Source organism: Pongo abelii, chromosome X, assembly GCF_028885655.2.
Source record: "Pongo abelii isolate AG06213 chromosome X, NHGRI_mPonAbe1-v2.0_pri, whole genome shotgun sequence".
In the NCBI taxonomy this organism is placed as follows: Eukaryota; Metazoa; Chordata; class Mammalia; order Primates; family Hominidae; genus Pongo; species Pongo abelii.
This window is the reverse complement of record NC_072008.2, coordinates 82,982,975-83,010,871: the sequence shown is the minus strand read 5'-3', so window position 1 is coordinate 83,010,871 and position 27,897 is coordinate 82,982,975. Positions and strand designations below refer to the sequence as shown.

General features: G+C 38.4%; 1 protein-coding gene across 12 annotated transcripts in view; it reads right to left on the bottom strand.

Annotated features, from left to right (window-relative positions):
• Positions 1-251: 251 nt before the first annotated feature.
• Positions 252-27,897, bottom strand: part of ATP7A (ATPase copper transporting alpha) — a 140,506-nt gene continuing 112,860 nt past the window's right edge. For all 12 annotated transcript variants that reach the window (XM_002831836.6, XM_024241029.3, XM_054544758.2 and 9 more), the window contains 9 exons: positions 21,209-21,403; positions 19,082-19,264; positions 16,825-17,041; positions 11,668-11,814; positions 9,926-10,068; positions 7,871-8,074; positions 7,225-7,342; positions 5,068-5,170; positions 252-4,347 (listed from right to left, as the gene is read on the bottom strand). In XM_002831836.6, the coding sequence (XP_002831882.2) occupies positions 4,071-4,347; positions 5,068-5,170; positions 7,225-7,342; positions 7,871-8,074; positions 9,926-10,068; positions 11,668-11,814; positions 16,825-17,041; positions 19,082-19,264; positions 21,209-21,403 (1,587 nt within the window). In that variant the 3' untranslated portion in view covers positions 252-4,070. The remainder of the gene's footprint in view (positions 4,348-5,067; positions 5,171-7,224; positions 7,343-7,870; positions 8,075-9,925; positions 10,069-11,667; positions 11,815-16,824; positions 17,042-19,081; positions 19,265-21,208; positions 21,404-27,897) is intronic.

Genomic DNA, 27,897 nt, shown 5'->3' with positions numbered 1-27,897 from the left:
GACTACAAAGGAAAGCAGAACAATAATATTCCTTCCTTTATTTCTCATCCTCACTGAATGATATGGCAGGTGTAGTGGAGTCTGAAGGAAAATAGATTTCTTCCCTCCCATCCTTACCGAAAGTGTAGTGATGCCTATAATCCACCCCCATCATAGATGAACAGTTGAAAAAAAATCTAAAAACATAACAAAAGTAGTTCAGAACTGCTGATAGAGGGGCTTGGATGATTTAACAAAAGAGACAGACAAAAAAATTTTATAATACTATAATTATAAAGTTGAAGGCACATCCTTGGCAGAAATATGATCAATTACATGCTTATGAAAAACAAACTACTGAATATCTTAACTACAGTAGATGGATATTGCACAACATCGTCCACTGCTGTTTTGGGTACCAAACAATCAATGTTCAACAACATTTAGCTAAACATTTCTTTAACTAAAAACATAAGGTTGAGACGCCTGGTTTTGGCTACAAAAGGCATTTGTTATCAACACTGTGAAAGAAGCTCTTTTAACTGAAGAACAAGAACTCATGTTTTGTGCTCTATCTGGTTGGTTACTCATACCAGATGGAGGGACTGCAGAAAGTTAGTGTAAAAATAGGTAATAATTTGGCATGAATCTATATTTTTTTCTATTTTGTAAAATAATACTTAAAAATGTAGAAAAGAAACAAACAAAAACCCAAAAGGAGTGATTCCAGGAATGTCTTTATTCTTTTTAAAATAACCAGTAACCAGATGCCTCACCCAGAGAAAAAAACAAAATGGAGTAAAATAAATATCAAGAAAAATCATTTTAAAGCATGATCCATAAGTAATAGAAAAAATTATCTTAACATACATTTTTGATTTTAAGCTGTATACAGAAAAGATATGCACACTTACAGTTTTGGAAACATCTTGTCTACAGTGCTATTTTAAGCATTCTATACATATGAATAAAGAATACTTTTTTAAAAATTAAAGCCCAATATAAAATTACTTGTTCACAAGGCATCAAATTTGACATTCTAAAATGTTGATACTAAACTAGGAAAAATAACATTTCTATTTTCACAAATGACACACCATACATCTTGAGACTATAACACTACTACTCTAGTTGTGTTTTAATCTTTGAAATTCAAAAGGCATCTTTGGATATTTAAGTTTAAGGTGTCACATAGGTGAGTCTGAACCGGCACTGGATATTAAAGTATCTCCTTGTTATCTTCAGACTAAGGGCATGGTTGCTGAGTGAATACAGAAGAGTGATAAATGAAATACAAATAGAGAACTTCAAATATTCAAATATCAAATTCAAATATAAATCCATTTCCCTTCAGTATGGTAATATGTATGTATGTGTATGTACATATATATGTGTGTGTATACATATATGTATGTGAATACACACACACACATTTATAAAATTTCTCATTACTAACTCCTGACTTAAAGCTAGCTACTAACTGAAAGCAGTATTTTTTTATTCCCTCCATAATCACCTCTTTCTCCTGTAAATACAGCTTCTCTTTGAAGCTAATGAAAGTTCAAGATTGCAAAAAAGACTTGTGGTAGAGGATTCAAATGTGGCTACATATTACTTAATGCAGGACTCTTTCTAATTAGCATGTTTTCTGTTCTCGTTGTAAGAGCTGAAATTATCTCTTTGATTATTTCAATACTATAAGCTGCTATTCCCACTGTCCCACAATATGAATACAAGACCAAGAGGATGACTCAAAGGTACACATAATAATGGAAGAGTAACTGGCTGTGTTCAACTGCTTGAGGTGGGTGGGAGGGAGAAGAAGGGATACTTCTTTTTTCAACATTTGCCCTATCAGCTGTGTCTTCTAGAAGAAACAAGTTGTGTTATAAGATGGGCCACTGGAATTAAAATAATAAATAATAAAACTCAAACTGAAAGCATGGAGGATGGCATAGGCATTGGTCTTAAAAAAGGGCCTAGATATGCAAACTCATGGATATTTCAGTGAAATGGGTTTGCCTTTTTAGATTAATAGCACCTTCATCAAAAGCTTCAGTTCTCTCTTTACGACAGCTGAGACAGAAATTAGATCTTTTCTAAATCTGAAAGACAGCATGGAATAAGGTTGTAAACTTTGCGTGTGTATATATGAAAGGATAAAAGAGAAAAGGGGTAGGAAAGGAAGAACTCCATCCCCTACCCCCACCTGATTTTAAGACTCTGCTCTAGAAAAACGATTTTTTGTATTTATTACTGACCTCAAGGGGAGAAAAGAACTAACATTTACCGAGTACAAATCCTATGTGCCAGATGTTGGGTTAGCAGCAGCTTTGCTTATGGTAATGGAACAGAATGTTAAGAATTTACTTATGAGTCCTCTTCATTTACATATTCTGCATATGAAATCCATCTTGCAACTAACAAAGAAATTTAAATAGTCTTACAAGTACCAGATCTCTGACCAGTGTATTTGCTACTAGGCACTCACAAGGGAATTTCTAAATCCATTTGGCAATGGGAACAAGCTCCTAAATTTGCCAACCACACTAACTAGGCAAGTTCAAATGTTTTAAACTAGAGAAAAGTATATATTTAGCTAAAAAGCGTCATAACCTAGGGAAATTTTAGTTTCTGTATTATGATTTTACTGTATTTTTTGGTAAATGCAGCTTTGTGTAATAGCATTATTTTAAAGTCTTTTTGAGAGGTTATCTGAAACACTAAAAGATAAATAAAATCTATTAAATTATATATACTAGCAAAGTGATTATACTCAATTCAAAAAATACAAATTTAGGCTGGGCATGGTGGCTCACACCTGTAATCCCAGCACTTTGGAAGGCCAAGGCGGGCGGATCACCTGAGGTCAGGAGTTTAAGACCAGGCTAGCCAACATGGCGAAACCCCGTCTCTACTGAAAAATATGAAAATTAGCCAGGTGTGGTGGCAGGTGCCTATAATCCTAGCTACTCGGGAGGCTGAGGCAGGGAGAATTCCTTGAATCTGGTAGGCAGAGGTTGCAGTGAGCCAAGACGGTGCCACTGCACTCCAGCCTGGGCTGCAGAATGAGACTCTGTCTCAACAACAACAACAACAAACAAATTTAGTGAATCCAGGTAATTTTATATGACCTGTATATGTATAATAGTTTTAATCTTTGAAAATCTTTTGAGCAGAAGAGGCTCATAATGTTAAGTTTCCGGACTGAGATCAACAGACTACATGAAGAACAACTTAGAGCCCAACTTGGCAGGAGTGAACTGAAACTGAGCACAGAGCTAGGAAACTTGAAGGAATAATTTGATATACTTTTTACAACAGTGGAAAGATAGGAGGCAGGGAACCCTACAGACCTTTAAGGTCTTTTGAGCTACAAAATTTAAAAAGGAGCAAAATATTAGAACAGTTGTCAGTTATTTTTAATCGATGAAAAACCACCTAAATTTGGTTAGCTCGAAAGAAAATAACAAAAGAAGACATACTGGAGCATCTAAAAAAGCACCTGCAAGGACAAGGATGCAGGGAGAATGGGGGAAAGAAAGCCTGCAATAAATAAGGCACATCTATTTTTAAACAGTTTCAACTGTTTCCCTTCTAAAACTAGATGTTTTATACACAGTGCTTTGAAAGTCATTGCTCCCCAATGGGGCAGAGATACAGGCTTGAGAGTATCTTCAATATTTTGAATTCAAAAGCATGAATATCTTCATGCTCTCAAATCTTCAGATTTTTCGTTTTCTTCTTCTTGGGCCTTTTTTTTTTTTTTGGTCAAATAAAAAAAATCACTTTAGCAGCAGTTCAGCAATCTCTAATTGTAGGACTTGTTGTAAACCTCACTGCTCTACCTTATCTGTTGTTAGTGAAAAAAAATATATACTGGAAATTCAGTTTAAATAAAGCTAGGTTCAGAGCTGATGCCTCGAAAAAAATATTTTGCCAACAGATAAATGCAACTCAAATAGAATCCCTAATATAAGAGCATGAGACCAACATAAAATCCTTCTACAATATTTTGAAAAGTGAAGGTAACATCATGAATGCTGTGTCAGTGCACAGCAAGTTAAACTGGCAGCACTCTCCATGGCCTTTTATAATGCAGTGTCATCATCTTCCCTGAAGTCTCCCACCAGGAGTGAGTGCTTGTCAGGTTCACTGGTAACAACACTGTTTAGGGAGCGTTTATCAGACAGTAGTGAGTTTATAGAGGCTCTGCTATAATTAACAATCTGGTCCAGCAAACCCAGTTTAGGAGAATTCCTTGAGGTATCATCTATTCCAACATGAACGCTGATTTCTGAAGGACTCTTCTGTCCTATCTGGCTCCGGGCAGGCAGTTCATAACTCTCGTAAGTTGGTTTCCTGTAACTGGACACATGCAAAAGTACGCTAGTTTCAAATAACCAAGAGTAAATGAGACGCTTGCTACATGCAGAAAAGAAAGAAGATTTGCTCATCCACACTTAATTTTGGTATGAAATGTATAAAGGTGATCACTGGTAGGAAAATAGCTTGAAACGAATTGTGTGGAGTCATATCATCAGAAATCCCACTTCTCAGAATTAGTGTACTATATTTTATCCCACTCAGTGCTTGTGGTTGCTATGCATAAAGTACACGAAGTAACAATTACATAGCTAATTATTACTGTTAGCTAATAATAATTCTTTTCTTTTTTTGAGATGGAATCTCACTCTGTTGCCTAGGCTGGAGTGCAGTGGCACGATCTCAGCTCACTGCAACCTCCACCTCCCAGGTTCAAGTGATTCTCCTGCCTCAGCCTCCCGAGTAGCTGGGATTACAGGCATCTACCACCATGCCCAGCTAATTTTTGTATTTCTAGTAGAGATAGGGTTTCACCATATTGGCCACACTGGTCTCAAATTACTGACCTCAGTGATCTGCCCACCTCAGCCTCCTGAAGTGCTGGGATTACAGGTGTGAGCCACCACGCCCGGCCGCTAATAATAATTCTCATTAAGAATGGCTTGGGCTTATCATTGATCAATATAAGAATAAAACCTACCAAGAATGACTGGATGATAACAGGAATACAAAATACAAATGTGAGCAAGCTATCATACTTACAGTTTAAGGAAGAGAGAAGAAAGTACTACAGAAACAGATGAAGCAGCCATTGCTGCAGATCCCATCCAGGGCTGCAAAACCAAACCAATGGGCATAAAAACTCCTAAGAAACAAGTATGGATTAGTTAGAGTAGATAATACTAAACAGATTATCAATGTGTTTCTAACATATATACAAATCATTTCTTTGTTTGATATTTCTTCAGCATTTATCCTCTTGGTGGTGGAGATTTTTGTTGTTGCCATTTTTTCACTAACAGAGTGTTGCTGTTAACATTCTTGTACATGTCTCCCCGTGTCCATGTTTGAGAATTTCTGTGGGGTATATACCTAGGGGTGAAACAACTGGGTCATAACATGGGCACATCTTCAACTTTACGTGGATATTCCTCAGTTGTTCTCCAAAGTGGCTGTAGTGATTCATAATCCAACCAATAGCGTATGGGAGTTCATGTTCTACGAACTCATCCACACTTGGTTTTGACAGACATAGAATGTTTGCTCATATGATGAGGATGAAATAGACTTATACTTTTAACTTTTTATGTGCTTCTCTATATTTTCCTACTTTTTCTATGGTGATCATATATTACTTGTATAATTATTTAAAAATCACTTGCTCCATGAATTAATCTTACTGGACTTAGATTGTTCTTTTGCTCTTTGTTCTCTCAGTATTTGTGTGTCCTTGCTGATAAACAGTTTTGTAATTGTTCTCATGTCATTTCATGTCTTTCCTTGGCCCTCAAATCAGAGAGAACAAGAAGAAAACGATACTTATTTCTTTTATGTCATCATTACTAACTCCTACCAGGTCCCTAAGTTTAGGAGATTCTCAGATGCTTATTAGATAACTCTAAATTCTTTTTTCTCAGTTATATTGCTTTGTTCACTCTCTCTGTCATCTGGTCTCTCAACCTAAAAAAAATACCAGCTGACTATAATAGAATATTAAGTGAAGAGCAGAAAATACTCTGTAAGCTACAATCACAACTATGTAACAAGACAAAAACTGATGTAGAGTAAAAAAAAGACTAGAGGAAAATACTTGTATAATTCTTTAAAAATCATTTACTCCATGAATTAATCTTGCTAACAGTGTTGTGTTTGGGTAGTCAGATTAAAGGTAAATCTATTTAGAAAAAAATTAATTAATAAGAAAACAAATACATATCTCTGTGCAAATATATGCAGAAAGAGATGAAGCAATGTGGCAAAATACCATCAGTTGGTGAGTTTAGGTGAAAGGCATACAGATTTTCATTGTACCATTTTTTTCAATGTTTTTGTAGGTTTGAATTTTTTTTTTTTTTTTTTTTTTTTTTGAGACGGAGTTTCGCTCTTGTTGCCCAGGCTGAAGTGCAATGGTGTGCTCTTGGATCACCACAACCTCCACCTCCTGGGTTCAAGCGATTCTACTGCCTCGCCCCTCAGCCTCCCGAGTAGCTGGGATTACACGCATGTGCCACCACGCCCAGCTAATTTTGTATTTTTAGTAGAGACGGGGTTTCTCCATGTTGGTCAGGCTGGTCTCGAACTCCCAACCTCAGGTGATCCACCCACCTCAGCCTCCCAAAGTGCTGGGATTACAGGCGTGAAGTTTGAAATTTTTCAAAATACAAAGTTGAAGGCTGGGAACGGTGGCTCACACCTGTAATCCCAACACTTTGGGAGGCTGAGGTGGGTGGATTACCTGAGGTCAGGAGTTCGAGACCAGCCTGGCCAACATAGTGAAACCCCGTCTATACTAAAAATACAAAAATTAGTCAGGCGTTGTGGCGGGCACCTATAGTCCCAGTTACTCGGGAGGCTGAGGCAGGAGTACTGCTTGAACCCAGGAGGTGGAGGTTGCAGTGAGCCGAGATTGTATGACTGCACTCCAGCCTGGGCAACAGATTGAGACTCTGTCTCAAAAAAAAAAAAAAAAAAAAAAAATAAGTTGGAGGGAAAAAAATCTGTCAGAATGCTTATATATTCTTAAGCTATAACAAACATTACTGAAAATTAAAATGATTGATTTTAACATTACCTCTCACCATACCAGTAGGCTACAAACAAAAACTAGGCTCAAAACTAATAGTAAGAAGACAGGCTTCCAATATGTTAGGTCTCTAACAACTTTAGTGGAAAAAGCAATATTAGTTAAGAGTCACATACCAGCAGCTATGGGAATTCCAACCAGATTATAAATTAGAGCAAAGACAAAATTTATCCGAATCCTCTTGACTGTCTTTCTTGATAAGTCAATACTTGCCACTACATCCAGAAGATCATTCTAAGAACAGAAATATTTGTGATATTAGTAAGAGACTCTAACTTAACCAGTAACTTTTACATTTGATACTGTGTATGTTGAAGATTATGTCTACCTTAGGGTAATATGTGAATTAACTACAAATCTCAGATAATGCTAAAACTTAGACTCAGCTTCCGAAGGTGTTTTTCAAAAATTTTCTTCAGGGTTCTGAAAACACTTTTAGGGGTGTATGCTGGTACTATGATTAAATCTACTTAAAATAATCTCAGCAACTATTTGTTGAAGATTATTTTATTCCAAATACATTCTTAAATCTTCCTCTTCACTTCAGAAACTTATAATTCTCACTTGCTTATGAGCCGGGTTGAGAAAGTCAGGGGGTAAATTAGCATGACTTCCCATAATCCCACTCCATATTCTCAAACTCTTAATGGCTGATAGTATGGAACTTAAGACAGAATTGTTATGCTCAATATATTTTATGACATTATCATTGACCATGTAGGGCAGTCTCATACTCCTCAAAGGTCAAGCCATGGCACTTACCCTTATCAAAACCACATCAGCTGCTTCAATGGCTACATCTGTGCCTGTGCCAATGGCAATTCCCACATTAGCCATTGCCAGAGCTGGGGAGTCATTGATTCCATCTCCCACCATTGCTACCCGTTTCCCCTCCTCTTGAAGTTGCTTCACTTTAGCAACCTTGTGAGAAGGTAGAACTTCAGCAAACACCTTAGTAATGCCAACCTATGTGATGAAAATAAACTCAATTCATTTAAAATAATAATAATGAGTATGTGAAACATAACTGAGCAATAACAAGCCATCAATTTTCACCCACAAGATGTCCACATTTTAAAAGACTGATAATATCCAGTGATAGCAAGGATGTGGAGAAATGAGCTCTCTTATACACCGGTGGCTGGTGTGTAAATTGCAACTCTTTTTGGAGGGCATCTGGCAGCATCTATCAAAATGTGAGCATCATTTGGTCTAGCAATTCCATGTCTAGCTCTATTTTGGACAGGCTTGTACATGTACAGAAAGATACATGTCCAAAGATGTTCATTATTGCCTTGTTTGCAAAAAGAAAATTTTCAAAACCACCCAAATGTCCATCATTAGGGAAATGGTTAAATAAATTATGATACATCCATACCACGGAATTCAGTATAGAAAGAATAAAGTAACTTTTTTTTTTTTTTTTTTTTGAGACAGTCTTGCTCTGTCACCCAGGCTGGAGTGCAATGGTAGCATCTCGGCTCACTGCAACCTCCTCCTCCTGGTTCAAGTGATTCTCCCGCCTCAGCCTCCTGAGTAGCTGGGATTATAGGCATGCGCCACCACACCCGGCTAATTTTTGTATTTTTAGTAGAGACAAGGTTTCACCATGCTCGCCAGGCTGGTCTCAAACTCCCGACCTCATGTGATCTGCCTGCTTCAGCCTCCCAAAGTGCTGGGATTACAGGCGTGAGCCAACAAACCCGGCCAAAATAACTTTTTATGTTCAGATATGGATGAAGTTCCAAAGTATACTGTTATGTAAAAAAAGCAAACTACTGAACAATCTGTTCAAAATTATCTAACTGATGTTGAAAAGACCAGAATTATACTGTATATGTACTCTGTATATGCACATATATGCATATGAAAAAGTGGCAGTGTGGGGGGCAGTAGGACTGGATGGGGAGCATGGGGAAAAGAGGACATTTTTACTTTATATCCTTCTGTATTTTTTACATAAGAAGGTGTTAATAGGCTGGGTGCGGTGGCTCACACATGTAATCCCAGCACTTTGGGAGGCCGAGGCGGGCGGATCACCTGAGGTCCGAAGTTCGCGACCAGCTTGACCAACATGGAGAAACCCTGTCTCTACTAAAAATACAAAATTAGCTGGGCATGGTGGTGTATGCATGTAATCCTAGCTACTCGGGAGGCTGAGGCAAGAGAATCGCTTGAACCCAGGAGGCGGAGGTTAGGATGAGCCAAGATCACACCATTGCACTTCAGCCTGGGCAACAAGAGTGAAACTCCGTCTCAAGAAAAAAAAAAGAAACAAAAGAATGTATTAAAAGATTACTTGCATTATTTATTAGAAGAGGGGAGAAGGCATTCCAAAGTTAAAAAGATTGAAAAACTTTAGAGATAAGGCAGATGTGGGAGTCAAGAGCAGAAAAATGGTATGTCAAAGTGGTGCATTAGGAAAATAGTTCCATTGGTGGTGGTATTTAGGATGGACTAGAGAGGGATGTGTGTGGAGCTATTGCCGTGTTTCAGGCATGAGATCAGGAGAGCCCAGCTTAGGTTGGCAGCACTGGTAAAGAATATGAGCAACATTTCAAAGGACGCATCAACAGAAACTGGTGTACAGTGTCAGGCAAGCATCCCATGAACTAAGCAAATACCTTTTTACTTATAACAGCAACACACAAAGCCCAAAGTCTTTCCAGCAAAGCATGGTAAATTTTCTTGAAGGAACCAGATAGGACTACTCAGTGATAATGAAAATAGTAGGTAATGTAAATTTCTTAGCATTTGAAGGCAAGACATAAAATGTATATCAATAATTAGAAGTTATCACATACCCCTATCAATTACCTGAGAAGCAATAGATCTAGCTGTTTTACTGTTGTCTCCAGTCATCAGAACTACTTCTAAGCCCATAGATTTCAGAATATGGATAGCCAGTTCTGCTTCAGGCTTCACTGTGTCTGCAATGGCTATCAAGCCACACAGCTCATCTAATACAGGGGCAGCACAAAATAAGAGAACTTAGAATATAGTGAAAGCAGAATAACATTTTGACTTGAAATTTCAGAATGAAATGAATTTTCTCAAGTAAAGTTGTTCAGGGCATGGCTTAACTTAAAATATCTCTGAGCCCACACAGACTTTATACTACAAACTCTATAACAAGCCTCCATATTTGGTTATGAAAATTTCAGAGTGAGGTGGGGGTTACTAATAAAGTAATCATAGGAAAATAAAAAGAGAGACCTTACTGGATATTAGAAGACCCTTTTTGTTCCTCAGAAAGGTATTTGCCAATAGCCTCAAACACTTTAATTTAAAGGCAAATGAAACTGAAGATTAATACTTTTTTTCTTTTTAAGGTAAAGAGGGGGCAGAGAGAGACAAAATGGGCACTTTATAGTGGGAAAAATATTACCATAAATCTTATTATTTTATTCTATTTACAAAACAAAAGTAAAATGGTATTCTCTGCTTCTTCCCAGACCTAAAAAGGACATAGTAAAATACTGCCTTCATACTTAGCAGACATTATAAATGTAGAGTGGAATTAATCTCACAACTAGAAATTTACCCTAAGAAATAACAAAATAAAGCACATACAACCTCAAAGATATTTATTGTAGTGTCATTTACAATAGTGAAATATTAGGAATAGCCTAAATTTCCAACAAGAGGGAAATGATTATAGTGTGTAAGATTGATAAATTATGCAGTATTATAGTAAAATTATATAGCAACATTAGAAAGCATTAAGTAAAATAAAGCATAATAAAATAGTATGTGTACAAGTGATTTTAACTTTATTGAGGTAAAATTTACTTACGATAAAATGTACCCAGTAAAAAACGGTATATGTACTAATACTGTAATTCTGCAAACACACACACATTTCAAGAAAACTAGGAATGGAATATACAAAATTAAAACTGACATTGTGGGCTGGGCATGGTGGCTCACGCCTGTAATCCCAGAACTTTGGGAGGCCGAGGTGGGTGGATCACCTGAAGTCAGGAGTTCAAGACCAGCCTGGCCAACATGGTGAAACCCCATTTTCACTAAAAATACAATTAGCCGGGCGTGGTGGCGCGCCTGTAATCCCAGCTACTTGGGAGGCTGAGGCAGGAGAATCGCTTGAACCCAAGAGGCGGAGGTTGCAGTGAGCTGAGATCACACCATTACACTCCAGCTTGGGCAACAAGAGCGAAACTCCATCTCAAAAAAAAAACAAAAACAAGAACAAAAACAAAACAAAGAAACAAAAAAAATCTGACATTGTGTTAGGATGATGGGATTATGAATATTATTTTACTTTGCTATTATTTTACTGTTGCTATTTTTAGATTTTAAAAAATCCTTGATCAGCCTTCATTTAAAACATAGGCTAGGGAAGAAAGTAACAAAGGCAGGCAAATGCGAGAGAATTTTAAATTAATCAGTAATAATCATGTGTTGTTGACATTTTCATTTTGCATTCAAGATGCTTTTGAATAACCCTCATAGTTCAGAGGTCTCTCAAAAATAAATTAATTAATAAAACAATAACAAATCATAACATTGAGTTATAGCATACTTATGGAAAACCTTACCATCAACTGCTACTAATACAGCAGTCCGACCTTTTCTCTCATGTTCAGTCATGAAATAATCTACATTGTTGTTAATGACAAGACCATTTCTAATCATCCACTCCCGGTTACCAATGAGGACTTTATACTGCTGAGCATTAAAAGCATCTGAAAGTAGGCACAGAAATAACATTTAGTAAGTTCAATTAATCTTTATAAAACCCCATGAAGCAAGTTCTTCCTGTCTAACCTTGCACAGTCACTACATTGTATTGTTCCTAGAACATAGCCTCCAACAGTGATGTTCAAATTTTCTAAGAACATACTCTGCTCTTCCATGCCTCTGGGCCTTTGCACACATTGCTGCCTTCATCTGAAATGTCCTTATCACTCCTCTCCAGACAGCAAACTCCATCACATTCTTCAAGAGCCAGTTCAAATATTACTTTCTTGGTGAGGCTTTCCCTTTGACCTTCCATAAAAATTCAATCAAATTTAAAAATACTTACTGTGCATCAGTAGCTGAATGTGGCTAGATGAACATGTACAATCATGCTGACATCTCATTTTCTTTAAGTGGGCTCTTAGTGCTATCTGGCAACTTAACTATATTTCCCTAGTCCATTCATTCTCCATTTCTTCTAGATGGCTATTTCATACCTTCTCATCTCCCTTCCAATCTCCAACTTCTCCTGCCCCATTCTAATACCAGATGATGACTCTGCTTCCTACTTCAGAAAGAAAATAGAAGCAATCAGAAAAGAACTTCCACAGCTCTCATTGCCGCATCCACTCAACTACCTGTGCCTCCTGTGTCTGTGTATCTAGCTTCCCTTCTGTTATTATAAACTGATTCTGCTCCTAATTTAAGGCCAACCTTTCTACTTGTGCACTAGACACCCCCCTCCTTTGCCTATTCTAGAACATCTCTCCAACCCAACAATTCTCCCTGCCCACTCCTGCACAACTTTTCTCTGCTGTACATTGTCCTATCTTAAAAAAAAAAAAAAAAAAAAAAAAAACTCTCTTGATCTCACCCACCTCTCTAGCTACCACATTTATCTGCTTCTGTACACAGCAAAACTTTCCAAAAGTATCTCTATTGGCTGTCTCCAATTCATATCTTCCCATGCTCTTGTGAACCTACCCCATTTGTTGGGGTAGTCAAAAGCTTTATGCTTTTGACTCTAATACTTCAGTGAATTATTACAGCCAGTGACCTTTACTTTAATAATCCTAATAGTTAATTCTCATTCCTCATCTTACTTGTCCTATTAGCAGAATTTAACACACCTGTTCACTCCCTCCTGGAAATACTTTCTTCATTTGGCTTCTAGGATACCACATTGTTAGGAGTTACCTCCTAATTGGCCACTTCTTGGCCTTCTTTGCCCATCCCTCCTCATCTCCCTAACTTCTTAATTTATAGTGCTGCAGGATTCAGTACTTACCTCTTCCTTTCCCTTTATCTACTCTCACTCCTTGGGGTTCTTATCCAGTCTCATGGCTTTAAATACCATCTATACCACTGCAGTCCAAGACAACTTTCTGTGATATTAGAAATGTTCTATATCTGCTATGTTTAATACAATAGCCACTAACACACAGATGTGGCTACTGAGCACTGAAATGTGGCTAGTATGACTGAAAGATGAATTTTAAATTAAATTAAATGTAAATTAACTAATTTAAAGAGTCACATATAATTAGTGGCTATTTTCCTAGACACCACAGATCTATAAGCAGAGGACTCCCAAATCCATCTCTCTGATTCAGTCTGCTTCCTGGAACTCCAAACTTATGTAGCCAACTGCTTACTTGATATTTCCATTTATATGATATCTCCACTTGGGATATCTCTAATAGGTACTCAAACTTAACATGTACAAAACTGAACTCCTGATCTTTTTCCCAATACTGTCCCTCCTGTGGGATCCCCCATCTTATTTAAATGATAACTCCATCCTTCTAACTGCTTAGGCCACAAACCTTGGCATAATTCTTGACTCCTGTTTCTCTCATATGCCATATATATCCAACCCATGAGAAAAATCTGTGACTCTCCTTTTAAGACACATCTAGAATTCTATCATTTCTTACAACCTCTACTATACTGGTCCAAGCTACCATTATGCTTCACCTCGATTATGACAACATCCACCAACTCATCTCCCTGCTTCTGCCCTTGCCCCCCATCCCCGCAAGATTCTCTCTCGCCTCGGCCTCCCGAGTAGCTGGGATTACAGATGCCTGCTACCACGCCCAACTAATTTTTGTATTTTTAGTAGACACAGGGTTTCACCATGTTGGCCAGGCTGGTCTCGAACTCCTGACCTGAAGTGATCCACCCGCCTCAGCCTCCCAAAGTGCTGGGATTACAGGCGTGAGTCACCGCGTCCGGTTTACTTTTAAAATGTTAAGTCAGATTTTGTCCCTCCTCTACTCAAAACTGTCATATTGGTTTTGTCCTTACGTATCTAGTCCCAAACCACCTCTCTGATCTTGTCTTATACCCCTTGCCCATCCATTTACTCTGCACTTGCCACACTGTTCTCCTTGCCATTCCTCAAACAAGTCAAGCACACTCCTGACTAAAGGCTTTGATGCTTACTATTTCTCCTGCCTAGAATGTTTTTGCCACAGAAATCCACATAGCTTTTTCTCTCATCCCCTCAGATCTTCGTTCAAACACTACCTTCTCAATGAGGCCTACCCTGATCACCCTATATGAAACAGAACCCACTACTCCCAGCACCCCTATGCCCCTTGCCCCACTTAATTTTCCTCCACAGCACTATCTACATTGGACTTATTGTATTTTCTTATTTATTTGCTCACTCTCCTGTGTTCTTCCACCAAGAATGTAAGCTCCATGAAATAAGAACTTAGTTTATCTTGTTTACTGCCAATTCTTTAGTGCCTTGAACAGTGCATGACACACAGCAGGTGCTCAATAAAAGCTGTCAAATGAATTTCCTATTTGTGCTTGATACTAGAAGTTCATAGACAAATAATAAAGAAGTCACAGACTAGTAGAAACAGGCAGGTAAATATATAATTATCATACACTGTCCTAGTACAATAACAGAGATTAAGTACAGTTATGATTCAGGAAGAAGAGCAAATACCTCTGTCAATATATGTCAGTCAATGAGGGTGTCACTGAAGAGAGAAATATAAGCTGGGTCTTGAAAGATAAGCGTAAGTTCACGAGGTAGATGCCATTTGTGAACAAGAACATTACATAGAGAAAATGGTAAATGAAATGATCTAATAAGCAGGAAATGACACATCATAAGGAAGAACTGTAAGTAGTTAGGTAGGGATGGAACATGGAGTATATATGCGGTAGTGGAAAAAGACAAGATGAGTGATGCAGGGAGGCAGGAGACATATCATGGGGAACAGATCTTAAACAAAGTCCAGAGAGACTGGACTTTGTCCCATAGGAGAGAGAGACACATTAAAGCTGGGATCCTTAACGGAGACCCATGGATGGGTTTCAGGATACATGTGCATCTCTTGAAACAAAAATTTTCTGAGGGGTGGGCCCATAGCTTTCATCATATTCCTCCAAAGGTCTATGGCTCAAAAACAGCTTATAAACCACTGTAATAAAAGGTATTGGTCAGAAAGTGAAACGACTAGATTTGCATGTTAGCAAAACCACTCAGGCACAAATCTGGAGGGAGGTGTTGGAACACTTAGGTGGGTAGATCATGTTTTGGGGGCAGATGGATAGATCGGCATGGAGCCAAGGAAACAGGACTTGGCTAAAGATATGGATTTTGGAGTGGTAGTGGAAGTCTGTGGGTGGTAGAATAAGTGATGAGCATGAATAAGATTGTACAGAGAGAGTATCTATTATAAAATGACAAAAAGACAAAGAACAAAACCCTGACTACATACAACATTTGAAAGCAAGAGAAATGAGTAACCAAAGGACAATTAAAAGGAACAGCCAGGGGTGCGGTGGCTCACACCTGTAATCCCAGCACTTTGAGAGGCTGAGGTGGATGGATCACTTGAGGTCAGGAGTTTGAGACCAGCCTGGCTAACATGGTGAAACCCCATCTCTACTAAAAATACAAAAAATTAGCCAGGCATGGCTGCGCACACCTGTAATCCCAGCTTCCTGGGGGCTGAGGCAGGAGAATTGCTTGAACCTAGGAGGCGGAGGTTGCAGTGAGCTGAGATCGCACCACTGCACTCCAGCCTGGGTGACAGAGCAAGACTCTTTCTCAAAAAAAAAGGAACAGCCAGGGAGGTGAGAGGAGAATCTAGACAAAGCAGGGTCATGGAATCATCCTTTAGGAAGGAAGGGATGGTCAACATTGTCAAATAGCTTAATGAGGTCTTGCAGGATGAGGACTGAAAAGTGACCACTGGAGAGAGCACTGAGGTCAACGGTCATCAGTTAACTTAGAAAGAATGGATTCAGTAGTATGGATGGGGGAGAAGCCAGACTGCAATGAACTGAGGCATGACTGTGGAGTAAGTGAATTCAACAAACCTAGATTACCCTTTCTAGAACTTGGATATAAAAGAAAAAGACAGAATCTATATGGGAATATAGATGGGGAAGGACAAAATCTAGATGCGAATATAGTGATTTTGATGGAAGAAATGTTTATATGTTTAAGAAAAGAAGCTAAAACAGAAAGAGACGAAAAGTAAAGAAGCAAGGGGACCTAACAGAAAGAGGGAGGTCCCTGATGAATCAAGAGAGGGTGGGATCTAGATGAAGGGATTCATTAGGCAAGATGAAGGATACCGCTTTCCCTGAAAACAGGAATGATTCTGGGCAAAAATATGTAAGAACACTTGCCCAAGAACCATAATTTTCTATATAAAAAATAAGATAATTTGCAGAGGGGACAAAGGAGAGGGTCACAGGATCTTGTGAAAGATAGAAAAGGTTTGGAGTAGTTGTAGTGAGAAAAGAATGATCATGGATGATCAGCTAAGGCTAGATCTCATCACCCTATGGTGGTGTCAATGACCACAGTTGGGAAATATTCTTGACTAATTTAAATGATCAGAAGGCATAGGGTATTGACTTGAGGAAATGAAATTATGAGGCCAATTTTTGTTTCTTCTATAACAGTTCAGGGTTATAAAGTCAGCCATCTGTTCATAACTGCCCCATAATTGGTACTAGAAAGAAAATTAGCTTACTTGAGATCTGGGCATCAATAATCATGGAGGACGAAGTTGATGACTGTTCATTACTGGCATCAATTTGAACCAGGGATGCATTTTTAATATTATTGTCCTCTATATTCCAGTTATTCTTATGTAGCAAGCCTTCAATATTGGTGACTTTACAGCTAATACCACAGCCTGGCACAACCTGGAAATCTATGCAGGTACCCAAGGTTTCAGTGTCCAGCTCCTAACAAAAAGAAACAAAAGGATTTCCTCTACTGTTCTGATAATGCAAGGTCATTCATTAGCAAGATAAAAACCCCTAGTTAATTCTAAATGTTTATAATAAAATTGTCACTTATTGCCTACTTGACAGTGGATTTTGATAAGGACAAAGGAATAGAGCATCAAACATAACACTCAAAGTTACAGAAGAGCCTCAAAATCTTTGTTTTGACCAGGCACAGTGGCTCATGCCTGTAATCCCAGCTGAAGAAGCCGGCTGGGAAGCCGAGGTGGGCAGATTACCTGAGGTCAAGTATTTGGGACCAGCCTGGCCAAAATGGTGAAACCCTGTCTCTACTAAAAGTACAAAAAAATTTAGCCAGGTGTGGTGGTGCACACCTGTAATCTCAGCCACTAGGGAGGCTGAGGTAGGAGAATCACTTGAACCCAGGAGACAGAAGTTGCAGTGAGCCGAGATTGCGCTATTGCACTCCAGCCTGGGTGACAGAGCGAGACTCTGTCTCAAAAACAATAATAAAAAAAAATCTTTGTTTTAATCCCACTCTCTAAAATTCATAGAAAACATGGAAAGCTTATCAGTATTCTCTGCTCTTTCCAGTAGATAATTACAAATTAAATTTTTAATTCTATAGTCAAGTCAAGTTTTCTATTCAGTATAGGGCAAAGGGTAACAAAGTATAGGGCCTTTAGTTACCAGAGGCTCTCCATCTGCTCTCTAGTCTACGTCTTTAGCAAGCCGAAAAGTTCTGGGGGCCCTCATTGTTTCCTAGCTTTTTATAGCTTCATCCGCTCTGCTGTTTGATTTAGGTGTAAGGAAGCCAGGTCAGTAATAGGTAATAGGTAAAAGGGAAAGAACAAATAAATAAATGGCAACACCAATGGTATAAACTGCCACATTTTAAGTGTAAAATTAATGTGAGACAATTCATAAAGAACTCATGCAAATAAATAAGAAAAAGACAAACAACTCTGTGGAAAAATAGGTCATGGATACAAACAGGTTAGAGGAAAAGAAATTCAAATGGTCAATACATATATAAAAAGATGCTCAACCTTATTCATAATTAAGGAAATGCAAAGCAAACCATCAAGTAAATATTTTTTCACCTACTAAATTGAGAAAATAAAAAGAAAGTGTTGGTAAGAATGTGGGGAAATGAGCACTCATAACTTTTGGTGCAGGTATAAATTGGTATAACCCTTCATGTGTATTGGCAATATTCATCATATGGGTATTGGTAGCATTCATCAGAATTTAACTGCATGCATCCTTTGACTTAGCAATTGCATTGATAGGCATTTAATGTACAGACAGACTTGCAAAAACTGATAAGGATGTTGAGTATATACTGTAAAAGTAAAAAAAAAAAACACTCACACTATAGAGTATAATACAGCCATTAAAAACAATGAGGCAGATCTGCATTTCCTGACAGGAAAATTCACTCAATAAAATAAAAAAGCAAGGTAACAAAGATTGATCATTGTATGACCTTTCTGTATAAAGTTTAAAATATGATAAATATATATATGTGGCTATATGCATTAACAATGGTTAACAGATGCACACCTTTATGACTATACTAAAATTATTGAATTGTACACTTTAAAAAGGTGAACTTTATAGTATATGAATTATATCTCAATAAAGCTGTCATTTTAAAAGACTGTTAATAAGTTAACAGTTGTTAAACTTTGGAGAGAGGAATTATGGAAGGGGGCAGGGAATGAGGTTTACAATTTTCATTATGTAATTCTCTGAACTATCTGAATTGTCCTACCACAAATATGTATAACTTCTATTTTAATTTTTTATGTCAACAGGAGTTATCTGTGTGATAGGATTATAGTTCATTTGTTTTCATCTGTATACTTGTCTGTATGAAGAAATGAGTTACATACAATTAAATGAGAAAATACAAGTCTTTTTAGCCTCATACCAACTATATATGCAAATCACAGTCAAACACCAGTCTGGATTTGATCTGGGGAATTCCTACAGGAGATGACTACACCAATAAACAAGAGGAAAAAAATGTACCTGTTTGCAGTATTTGGTTATGGCTGCTCCTAGAGGGTGTTCACTGTTACTTTCAGCAGTTCCCACAATGGCCAAGATTTTATGGTGTGATATTCTGTTACTTTCTGTTAGAACCTTTACTTGATTCACCACTGGGGTTCCATGAGTAATGGTTCCAGTCTTATCAAATACCACTACCTTTACCTGTAAAAAAATTAAGATACAATGACTTGATGATCCTCCACATTACCTTTCCAGAAATAAGAAAAAGGTCTGTTTTGACAAACAGATGACTATTCAGTTTCTTAGTAAACTGACCTTTGACTTAATTTGACTTAAAAAACTGACGGTCTTCGAGAAAATAAAAGAAGAAATACTTAGTTATACACAACAGCTCTCCTCTGCCAATGTTGAACTGTTTGTTCATGCTAAATAACTGTGAATATATGTTAAACAACTAGAGCTAATTTTTAAGGGTTGACTGTTAATAGGTAATTAAGAGACGCCTCTAGTGCCTCAAGGTAAAAAAGAAAGGCTTTCAATATAATGAATTTTATATCTGATGAGGAAATCTAAGCAGTAGGGAAATGATTATAAGAATAAAGGTAAATGGCCAGGTGCAGTGGCTCAAGCCTATAATCCCAGCACTTTCAGAGGCTGAGGTGGGTGGATCACCTGAGGTCAGGAGATCGAGACCAGCCTGGCCAACATAGTGAAACCCTGTCCCTACTAATAATAAAAAGTTAGCCGGGTGTGGTGGTGCACGCCTGTAATCCCAGCTACTCGGGAGGCTGAGGCAGGAGAATCGCTGGAACTTGGTGGGTGGAGGTTGCAGTGAGCCGAGATCGCACCACTGCACTCCAGCCTGGGCCACAGAGCGAGACTTCATCTCAAAAAAAAAGAGAGAAAGAAAGAAAAGAAAAATAAACCAACAAAGTATGATTCTGGACAGGGGAAAAACAGCTATAAAGCACATTATTGAGACAACTGAGGAAACTGGAATATGGACTACAGATCAGATAACAGCATATCAATATTAATTTATTGATTTTGATAGTTGTACTATGGTTACATAAGAGAATGTCCTTATTCTTAGGAAAAGAGCCCAACGACTGCAGTAAAGGGCATATAGGAGTTCTTTGTACTAGTCTTGCAACATTTTTTTCTTTTTGAGATGGAGTCTTGCTCAGTCGCCCAAGCTGGAGTGCAGTGGCGCGATCTCAGCTCACTGCAACCCCTGCCTTCTGGGTTCAAGCGATTCTCCTGCCTCAGCCTCCTGAGTAGTTGGGATTACAGGTGCGCCACCTCGCCCAGCTAATTTTTGTATTTTTAGTAGAGACGGGGTTTCACCATGTTGGTCAGGCTGGTCTCAAATTCCTGACCTCGTGATCCGCCTGCCTCAGCCTCCCAAAGTGCTGGGATTACAGGCGTGAGCCACTGCACCAGGCTAGTCTTGCAACTTTTAAGTTTGAAATTATATCAAAGTTTAAAATGTCTATAAAAATTCCTAGCCTGTATTCTGTGGCGAGGTGAGTTTCCAGATTTGTTCTAAGATATACTACGTTTACTACATACCTCTGTATATAGCTTACATCCTCATAATAAGAACATACTAGTAGAAACATGGTTTTAGTTGAAGTCAAGTAGCTTTGAGATGATTATGGAAATCCTAATATGAGATCAGAGACAGGATTATATTCCTAAAGTCATAGCTGCAAATTGTCGGCTGGTGGCAGCAAAGGCAAAGAAACGGCACTGTAATTGAAGGTCCCAGTGAAGAAAACAAGTCACACACAAATAGGTTAGAAGGCTGCTGGGAGTTTGGCAAATTTTCCTGGGCAAATACCTATTCTATCTTTCTGCCATAAAGACTAGTCTAGTCTGAGCTAGGATAGGAGTCCAGGTTTTCCACATTAGGGTCTGCTCTAACAGAATAGGCCTGGAGCAGTTTTAGGAATCTTAGGTAACTAAGGCCAATCTGAAGCAGAACCAAAATAACAGCTTTCCTACCTCAAATCTCTGGATAGTCCTAGAAGCAGCTCAGCTCATGGACCATAGAGAAATAATTTAGGAGTATGTGTTTCTCACATGTGAGGGGTGCTATTGATAGTTTGGTGGTACAGGTTTTAGTTCTGGGGACTGTCTTACCTTATGAGCCATCTCCAATGGCTCTCCACCTTTTATTAGTATGCCATTTTGAGCACCTACTCCTGTACCCACCATCACAGCAGTTGGAGTGGCCAGTCCCAGTGAACAGGGACATGCAATACACAGAACTGTGATAGAGGCTTGGAAAGCAAATCGTATTATCGTTTCTGTTCGGGAGATACTTCTATTGTAGCCCTTTAGAAGAAAGGCATAAATTTTGGTTATTGATTTCGAGCTGTACAAAACAAAAGAAACAAAACTTAACACTATTTAAATAAAACCACAATTTAAAAAGTGACATATCCTACCTAGCTACCTACATATATTTTTTAGTTACAGGTAAGAAAATACTTTCTTTCTTTTATGAATATAAGAAATTGGGACATACTGAGATTCTAGAATTACAAACTATGGACTGAATATAAGGGCTCCATATTGAAAATGAATGTTTTTATTAGAAATCTTCAGAAATAGCTGCAAATGTGAGACATAATTTTCAAAAAATTTGATACTGAACAAACAGAATTCTCAATCTCTGTAGAGTAAAACCATAATTCTGCCTTTCACAATATTCTTGAAAGACAATGAAAAAGAATCACATGGCATGCAAAGGGACCTGAGTCATATTTCAACAAAATCCTTTTGGACATAACAATATGAACCAAGTATATCTGCTAATTAAGCTCTTAGTGACGTTCAGTGTTTGCTCATGTGGGAAAAATATAATTGGTAGTTTTAGAAGAAATCTAAGACATCCTGAACTCATGAGAAAAATTCCTGAAGGAAACACATTCCAAACTACTTGCCGGCCTGTGCACGGGCTCACATCTGTAATCCCAGTGCTTTTGGAGGCTAAGGCAGGAGGATCATTTGAGGCCAGGAGTTTGAGACCACCCTGGGCAACATGGTAAGACCTCATCTCTACAAAAAAAAAATTTGAAAAATTAGCCAGGTATGGTCGGGCACAGTGGCTCACGCCTGTAATCCCAGCACTTTGGGAGGCCAAGGCGGGTGGATCACCTGAGGTCAGGAGTCCGAGACCTGCCTGGCCAACATGGTGAAACCCCGTCTCTATTAAAAATGCAAAAACTAGCTGGGCATGGTGGCACATGCCTGTAATCCCAGCTACTTGGGAGGCTGAGGCACAAGAATTGCTTGAACCTGGAAGGCAGAGGTTGCAGTGAGCCGAGATCATGCCATTGCACTCCAGCCTGGGCGACAAGAGTGAAACTCGGTCTCAAAAAAAAAAAAAAAAAAAAAATTAGCCAGGGATGGTGGTGCATGCCTGCAGTTGCAGCTACTCGGGAGGCTAAGGTAAGAGAATCGCTTAAGCCCAGAAGTTTGAGGCTGCAGTGAGCCATGATTGCACCACTGCATTCCTGCCTGGGCAACAGAGCGAGACCCTGTCTCAAAAACAAATAAATAAATAAATACATACATACATACATACATACATACATACATACATACATACACAAATAGAAAAAAAACTTCCCAACAATCCTTTTGTTCAGTGTGTACTAAACAGACATGAATCACTTAAAGAAACTTTTTAATATTACAGTAATGGGCTGGACACGGTGGCTCATGTCTGTAATCCCATATAATAATATCATATATTGAATAGGGTGTCCTTTCCCCATTGCTTGTTTTTGTCAACTTTGTTGAAGATCAGTTGGTTGTAGGTGTCTGGTTTTATTTCTGGGTTCTCTATTTTGTTCAATTGATCTACATGCCTATTTTTGTATCAATACCATGCTTTTGATTACTATAGCCTTTTAGTATAATTTGAAGTCAGGTAATGTAATGCCTCTAGTTTTATTCTTTTTGCTTAGGATTGCTTCGGCTATTTAGGTTCTTTTTCCATATGAATTTTAGGATTGCTTTTTAAATTCTGTGACAGAGGACATTAGTTTTATAGGAATTGTGCTGAATCTATAGGTTGCTTTGGACAGTATGGTAGTTTTAATAATATTAATGCTTCCAATCCATGGGCATGGAATGTTTTTCCATTTGTTTGTGTCTTCTTCAGTTTCTTTCATCAGTGTTTTATGCTTCTCTTTGTAGAGATCTTTCACCTCCTTGGTTAAATGTATTCCTAGGTATGTTTTGTGTGTGACTATTGTAAATGGGATTGAGTTCTTGATTTGGTTCTCAAGTTGGACGTTGTTGATGTATAGAAATGCTAATAATTTTTGTATGTTGATTTTATACCCTGAAACTTTACTGAAGTAGTTTATCTGGTCTGGGAGTCTTTTGGAGAAATCTTTATGGTTTTCTAGGTATAGAATCATGTCATCAGGAAGAGAGATTTTTTTTTTTTTTTTTGAGACGGAATTTTGTTCTTGTTGCCCAGGCTGCAGTTCAATGGCGCGATCTAGGCTCAATGAAACCTCCACCTCCTGGGTTCAAGCAATTCTCCTGCCTCAGCCTCCCAAGTAGCTGGGATTACAGGTGTGCACCACCATGCCTGGCTAATTTTTGTATTTTTAGTAGAGACAGGGTTTCGCCATGTTGGCCAGGCTGGTCTTGAACTCCCGACCTCAGGGGATCCACCCACCTCGGCCTCCCAAAGTGCTGGGATTACAGGCATGAGCCACTGCACCCAGCCGAAATGCATTAACTTCATTGTTTACTCAAAAGTTATTCAGGAGTTGGTTGTTTAGTCTCCCTGTACTTGTGTGGCTTTTAGAGTTCCTCTTGGTATTGATTTCTAATTTTATTCCACTGGAGTCTAGGAAGACGCTTGATCTGATCTAGTTGTTTTTTAATTTATTGAGACTTGCTTTATGACCAAGCCTATGATCAATGTTAGGGAATGTATCATGTTCATATGAGAAGAATGTATACTCTGTGGTTATTGAGTGGAGTATTCTGTAGATATCTATTAGGGCCATTTGGTTGAGAATCCAATTTAAGTGCAGAGTTTCTTTGCTAATTTTTGTCCTTGATGATCTCTCTAGTGCTGTCAGTGGGGTACCGAAGTCCTCCACTATTATTGTATGGCAGTCTACCTCTTTTTGTAGGTCTAGCAGTATTTGTTTTATAAATCTGGATGCTCCAATGTTGGGTGCATATGTATTTTAGTTAAATCTTCTTGTTGAATTGAGACCTTTATCATTTTGTAGTGCCCTTCTTTGCCTTTTTTTAAAACTATTGTTGGCTTAAACTCTGTTTTATCTAACACAAGAATAGCAACCCCTGCTCTTTGTTTTCCATTTGCATGATAGATCTTTCTCTATCCCTTCACCTTGAGCCTATGAGTTATTACCTGTGAGATGGGTCTCTTGATGACAGCAAAAGGATGGATCTTGTTTTTTTATTCCAATTTGCCACTCTATGTCTTTTAAGTGGAGTATTTAGGCCATTTACATTCAAGTTTAATATTGATATATGAGTTTTTGTTCCTTATGGTGGTGTTTGCTAGTTTCTTTGTAGTCTCAATTGTGTAATTGCTTTATAGGGTCTGTGAGCTTTGTATTTATATATGTTTTTGTGGTAGCAAGTATCATTCTTTTGTTTCCATGTTCAGAACTCCTCTGAACATTTCTTATAGCTCTGGTCTGGTGGTGATGAATTTCCTTACTGTTTGCTTGTCTGGGGAAGACTTTGTTTCTACTTCATGTATGAAGCTTAATTTGGTAGGATATGAAATTCCTGGTTGCCAGTTTTTTTTTCTTTAGGGAAACTAAAAATAGGTTCCCAATCACTTCCAGCTTGTAACATTTCCACTGAGAAGTCTGCTGTTAGCCTGATGGGTTTTGCTCTGTAGGTAATTTGGCCCTTTTCTGTAGCTGCCTTTAAGATTTTTTTCTTTTGCATTGACTTTGGATATTCTAATGCCTGCGTGCCTTGAGGATGGTCATCTTGTATAGTGTCTTGCAGGAGTTCTCTGGATTTGAAATTCCTTTACTGAATTTTTCAGTTCCAGCAGTTCCATTTGTTTTTTTTCTTAATATGGCTACCTCGTCTTGCATATCCTGAATCGTTTTTCTGGTTTCTTTACATTGGATTTCAACTTTCATTTGGATCTCATTGAGGTTTCCTTGCAATCCATATTTTAAATTACTTATCTGTCTGCTTAGGATCCGTTGCTAGAGAGCTATTACAATCCTTTGGCGACGTGAAAACACTTTTTGTACTGCTAGAGTTTTTGCACTGATTCTTTCTCATCCAAGGGAACTTTTGCTTCCTATTTCTGAATTTGCTATCATTTCCATGGGACTTTTTCTTTCCTTCTTTTTTTTCCCTTGGGTGCTTTACTGTGGTGCATGTTGTGTATGATCATTTAGCTTTGTTTTTGGTGCTTTCAGGGGGCCAAGGTGCTGTACAGATTACTTGGTTGTGGATAGCTTCTATGCCATAGCTTTCTCAGATGCTGCTTTTTGTAGTGAGGTATTAGCCATTAGAGCTAACAATCTCCTATAGGGTTTAGGGTGCAGAGGTCCCTGTGGACTTATCTTAAGGGCTAGAACTAAGCTCTTCTGTTAGCAGATTTTAAATTTTATGATGCAGTTCAGGATACACACCAGTAGATGGCACTCAAGAGTAAGAGACAGCAGGTAGGTTGGTGTCAGGTAGAAGCACCTGCCCTGGTGCAGGGGTGGTGGGAAGAGATTACATTAGGGTGCACTCACACTCCTGATCCTGTGCCGGCAAGAACATGATCAGCTTCTCTTTTGTGCCCTTGTTATAGGGCTCCTGACCTTGATTTCATAAGGACTTTGTCCTTTGGTTCCCATGAGTATGCCCCTCTGATAACTACCACTAAAATGGGTTTGGGTTAGTCTTTTCCCCCAGACCAAAGCAGGCAACTCAGTGATTTGTCTGTCCCTCCTTGCCGGGACAGTGCCACTCTGTCGGGAGAGGGAGCTGAGCCTTGCCCTTGGAAAAAACCCAAGCGGCACGTGACTCACTTGCAGTAGGGATGGAGCCACCATGAAAAGCATGAAATATGCTTTGTCCAAGTGTGCGCTAGCTGGCCCCTGGTGGGAAATAGCACTGCTGCATCTGCAACACTATAGGTGTGGGGGAAGGGTGTGGCAGGAGATGATCTTCTCTCCATGTCTAACTCTAATCCTATCTACCATACTGTCCAAAGCAACCTATAGATTCAACACAATTCCTATAAAACTACTAATGTCCTCTGTCACAGAATTAAAAAAGCAATCCTAAATTTCATATGGAAAAAGAACCTAAATAGCCGAAGCAATCCTAAGCAAAAAAAATAAAACTAGAGGCATCACATTACCCAACTTCAAATTATACTAAAAGACTATAGTAATCAAAACAGCATGGTATTGATACAAAAATAGACACGTAGATCAATTGAACAAAATAGAGAACCCAGAAATAAAGCCACACACCTACAACCAACTGGTCTTCAACAAAGTTGACAAAAACAAACAATGGGGAAAGGACACCCTATTCAATATATGGTGCTGGGAAAACTAGCTAGCCATATGCAGAAGAATGAAACTGGACTCATATCTCTCACCATATAAAAAAATTAATTCAGGATAGATTGAAGACTTAGATGTAAAACCCCAAACTATAAAAACCCCAAGAAAACCTAGGAAAAACTCTTCTAGATATTATCCTAGGGAAAGAATTTATGACTAAGACCTCAAAAACAATTGCCACAAAACCAAAAATTAATAAAGGAGATTTAATTAAACGAAAGAGCTTCTGCACAACAAAAGAAACAATCAACAGAATAAACACAGAACCTACAGAATGGAAGAAAATATTTGCAAAGTATGCATCCAACAAAGGACTAATATCTAGACTGTATATGAAACTTAAACAAATCAACAAGGATAAAACAACCCTATTTAAAAGTGGGCAAAGGGCATAAATAGACACCTCTCAAAAGAAGACATACAAGTGATCAAAAAACACTTGAAAAAATACTCAACATCACTAATCATCAGGGAAATGCAAATTAAAACCACAATGAAATACCCCTTCACACCAGTCAGAATGGCTATAATTAAAAAGTCAAAAAATAACAGATGTTGGCAACGATGCAGAGAAAAGGGAACACTTATATACTGTTGGTGGGAATGTAAATCAGTTCAACCTCTATGGAAAACAGTCTGGAGATTTCTCCAAGAACTTAAAATAGAACTACCATTTAACCCAGCAATCTCACTACTGGATACCTACCCAAAGGATTTTCTTTTATTTATTTTAAATTGTTTTATCAAAAGACAACTGCATGTGTGTGTTTATCACAGCACTCTTCACAATAGCAAAGACATGGAGTCACCCAGGTGCCCATCAATGGTGGACTGGATAAAGGAAATGTAGTACATATACACCATGGAATACTATGCAGCCACAAAAAAGAAAGAAATCATGTCCTTTGCGTAGCATAGGTGAAGCTGGAGGCGGGACAGAAAATCAAATACTACATGTTCTCACTTATAAGCAGGAGCTAAACAATGGCTACACATGGACATAAAGATGAAATCAATGAGCAGTGGGGCCTCCAAAAGGTGAGAAGAAGGGAGGGAGGCAACGGATGAAAAACTACTTATTCAGTACTATGTTCACTATTTGGGAGATGGGGTCACCATAAGCCTAAACCCCAGCATCACCCAATATACCCATGTAATAAACAATATACCCATGGACCGGGCACAGTGGCTCATGCCTGTTATCCCAGCACTTTGGGAGGCCGAGGC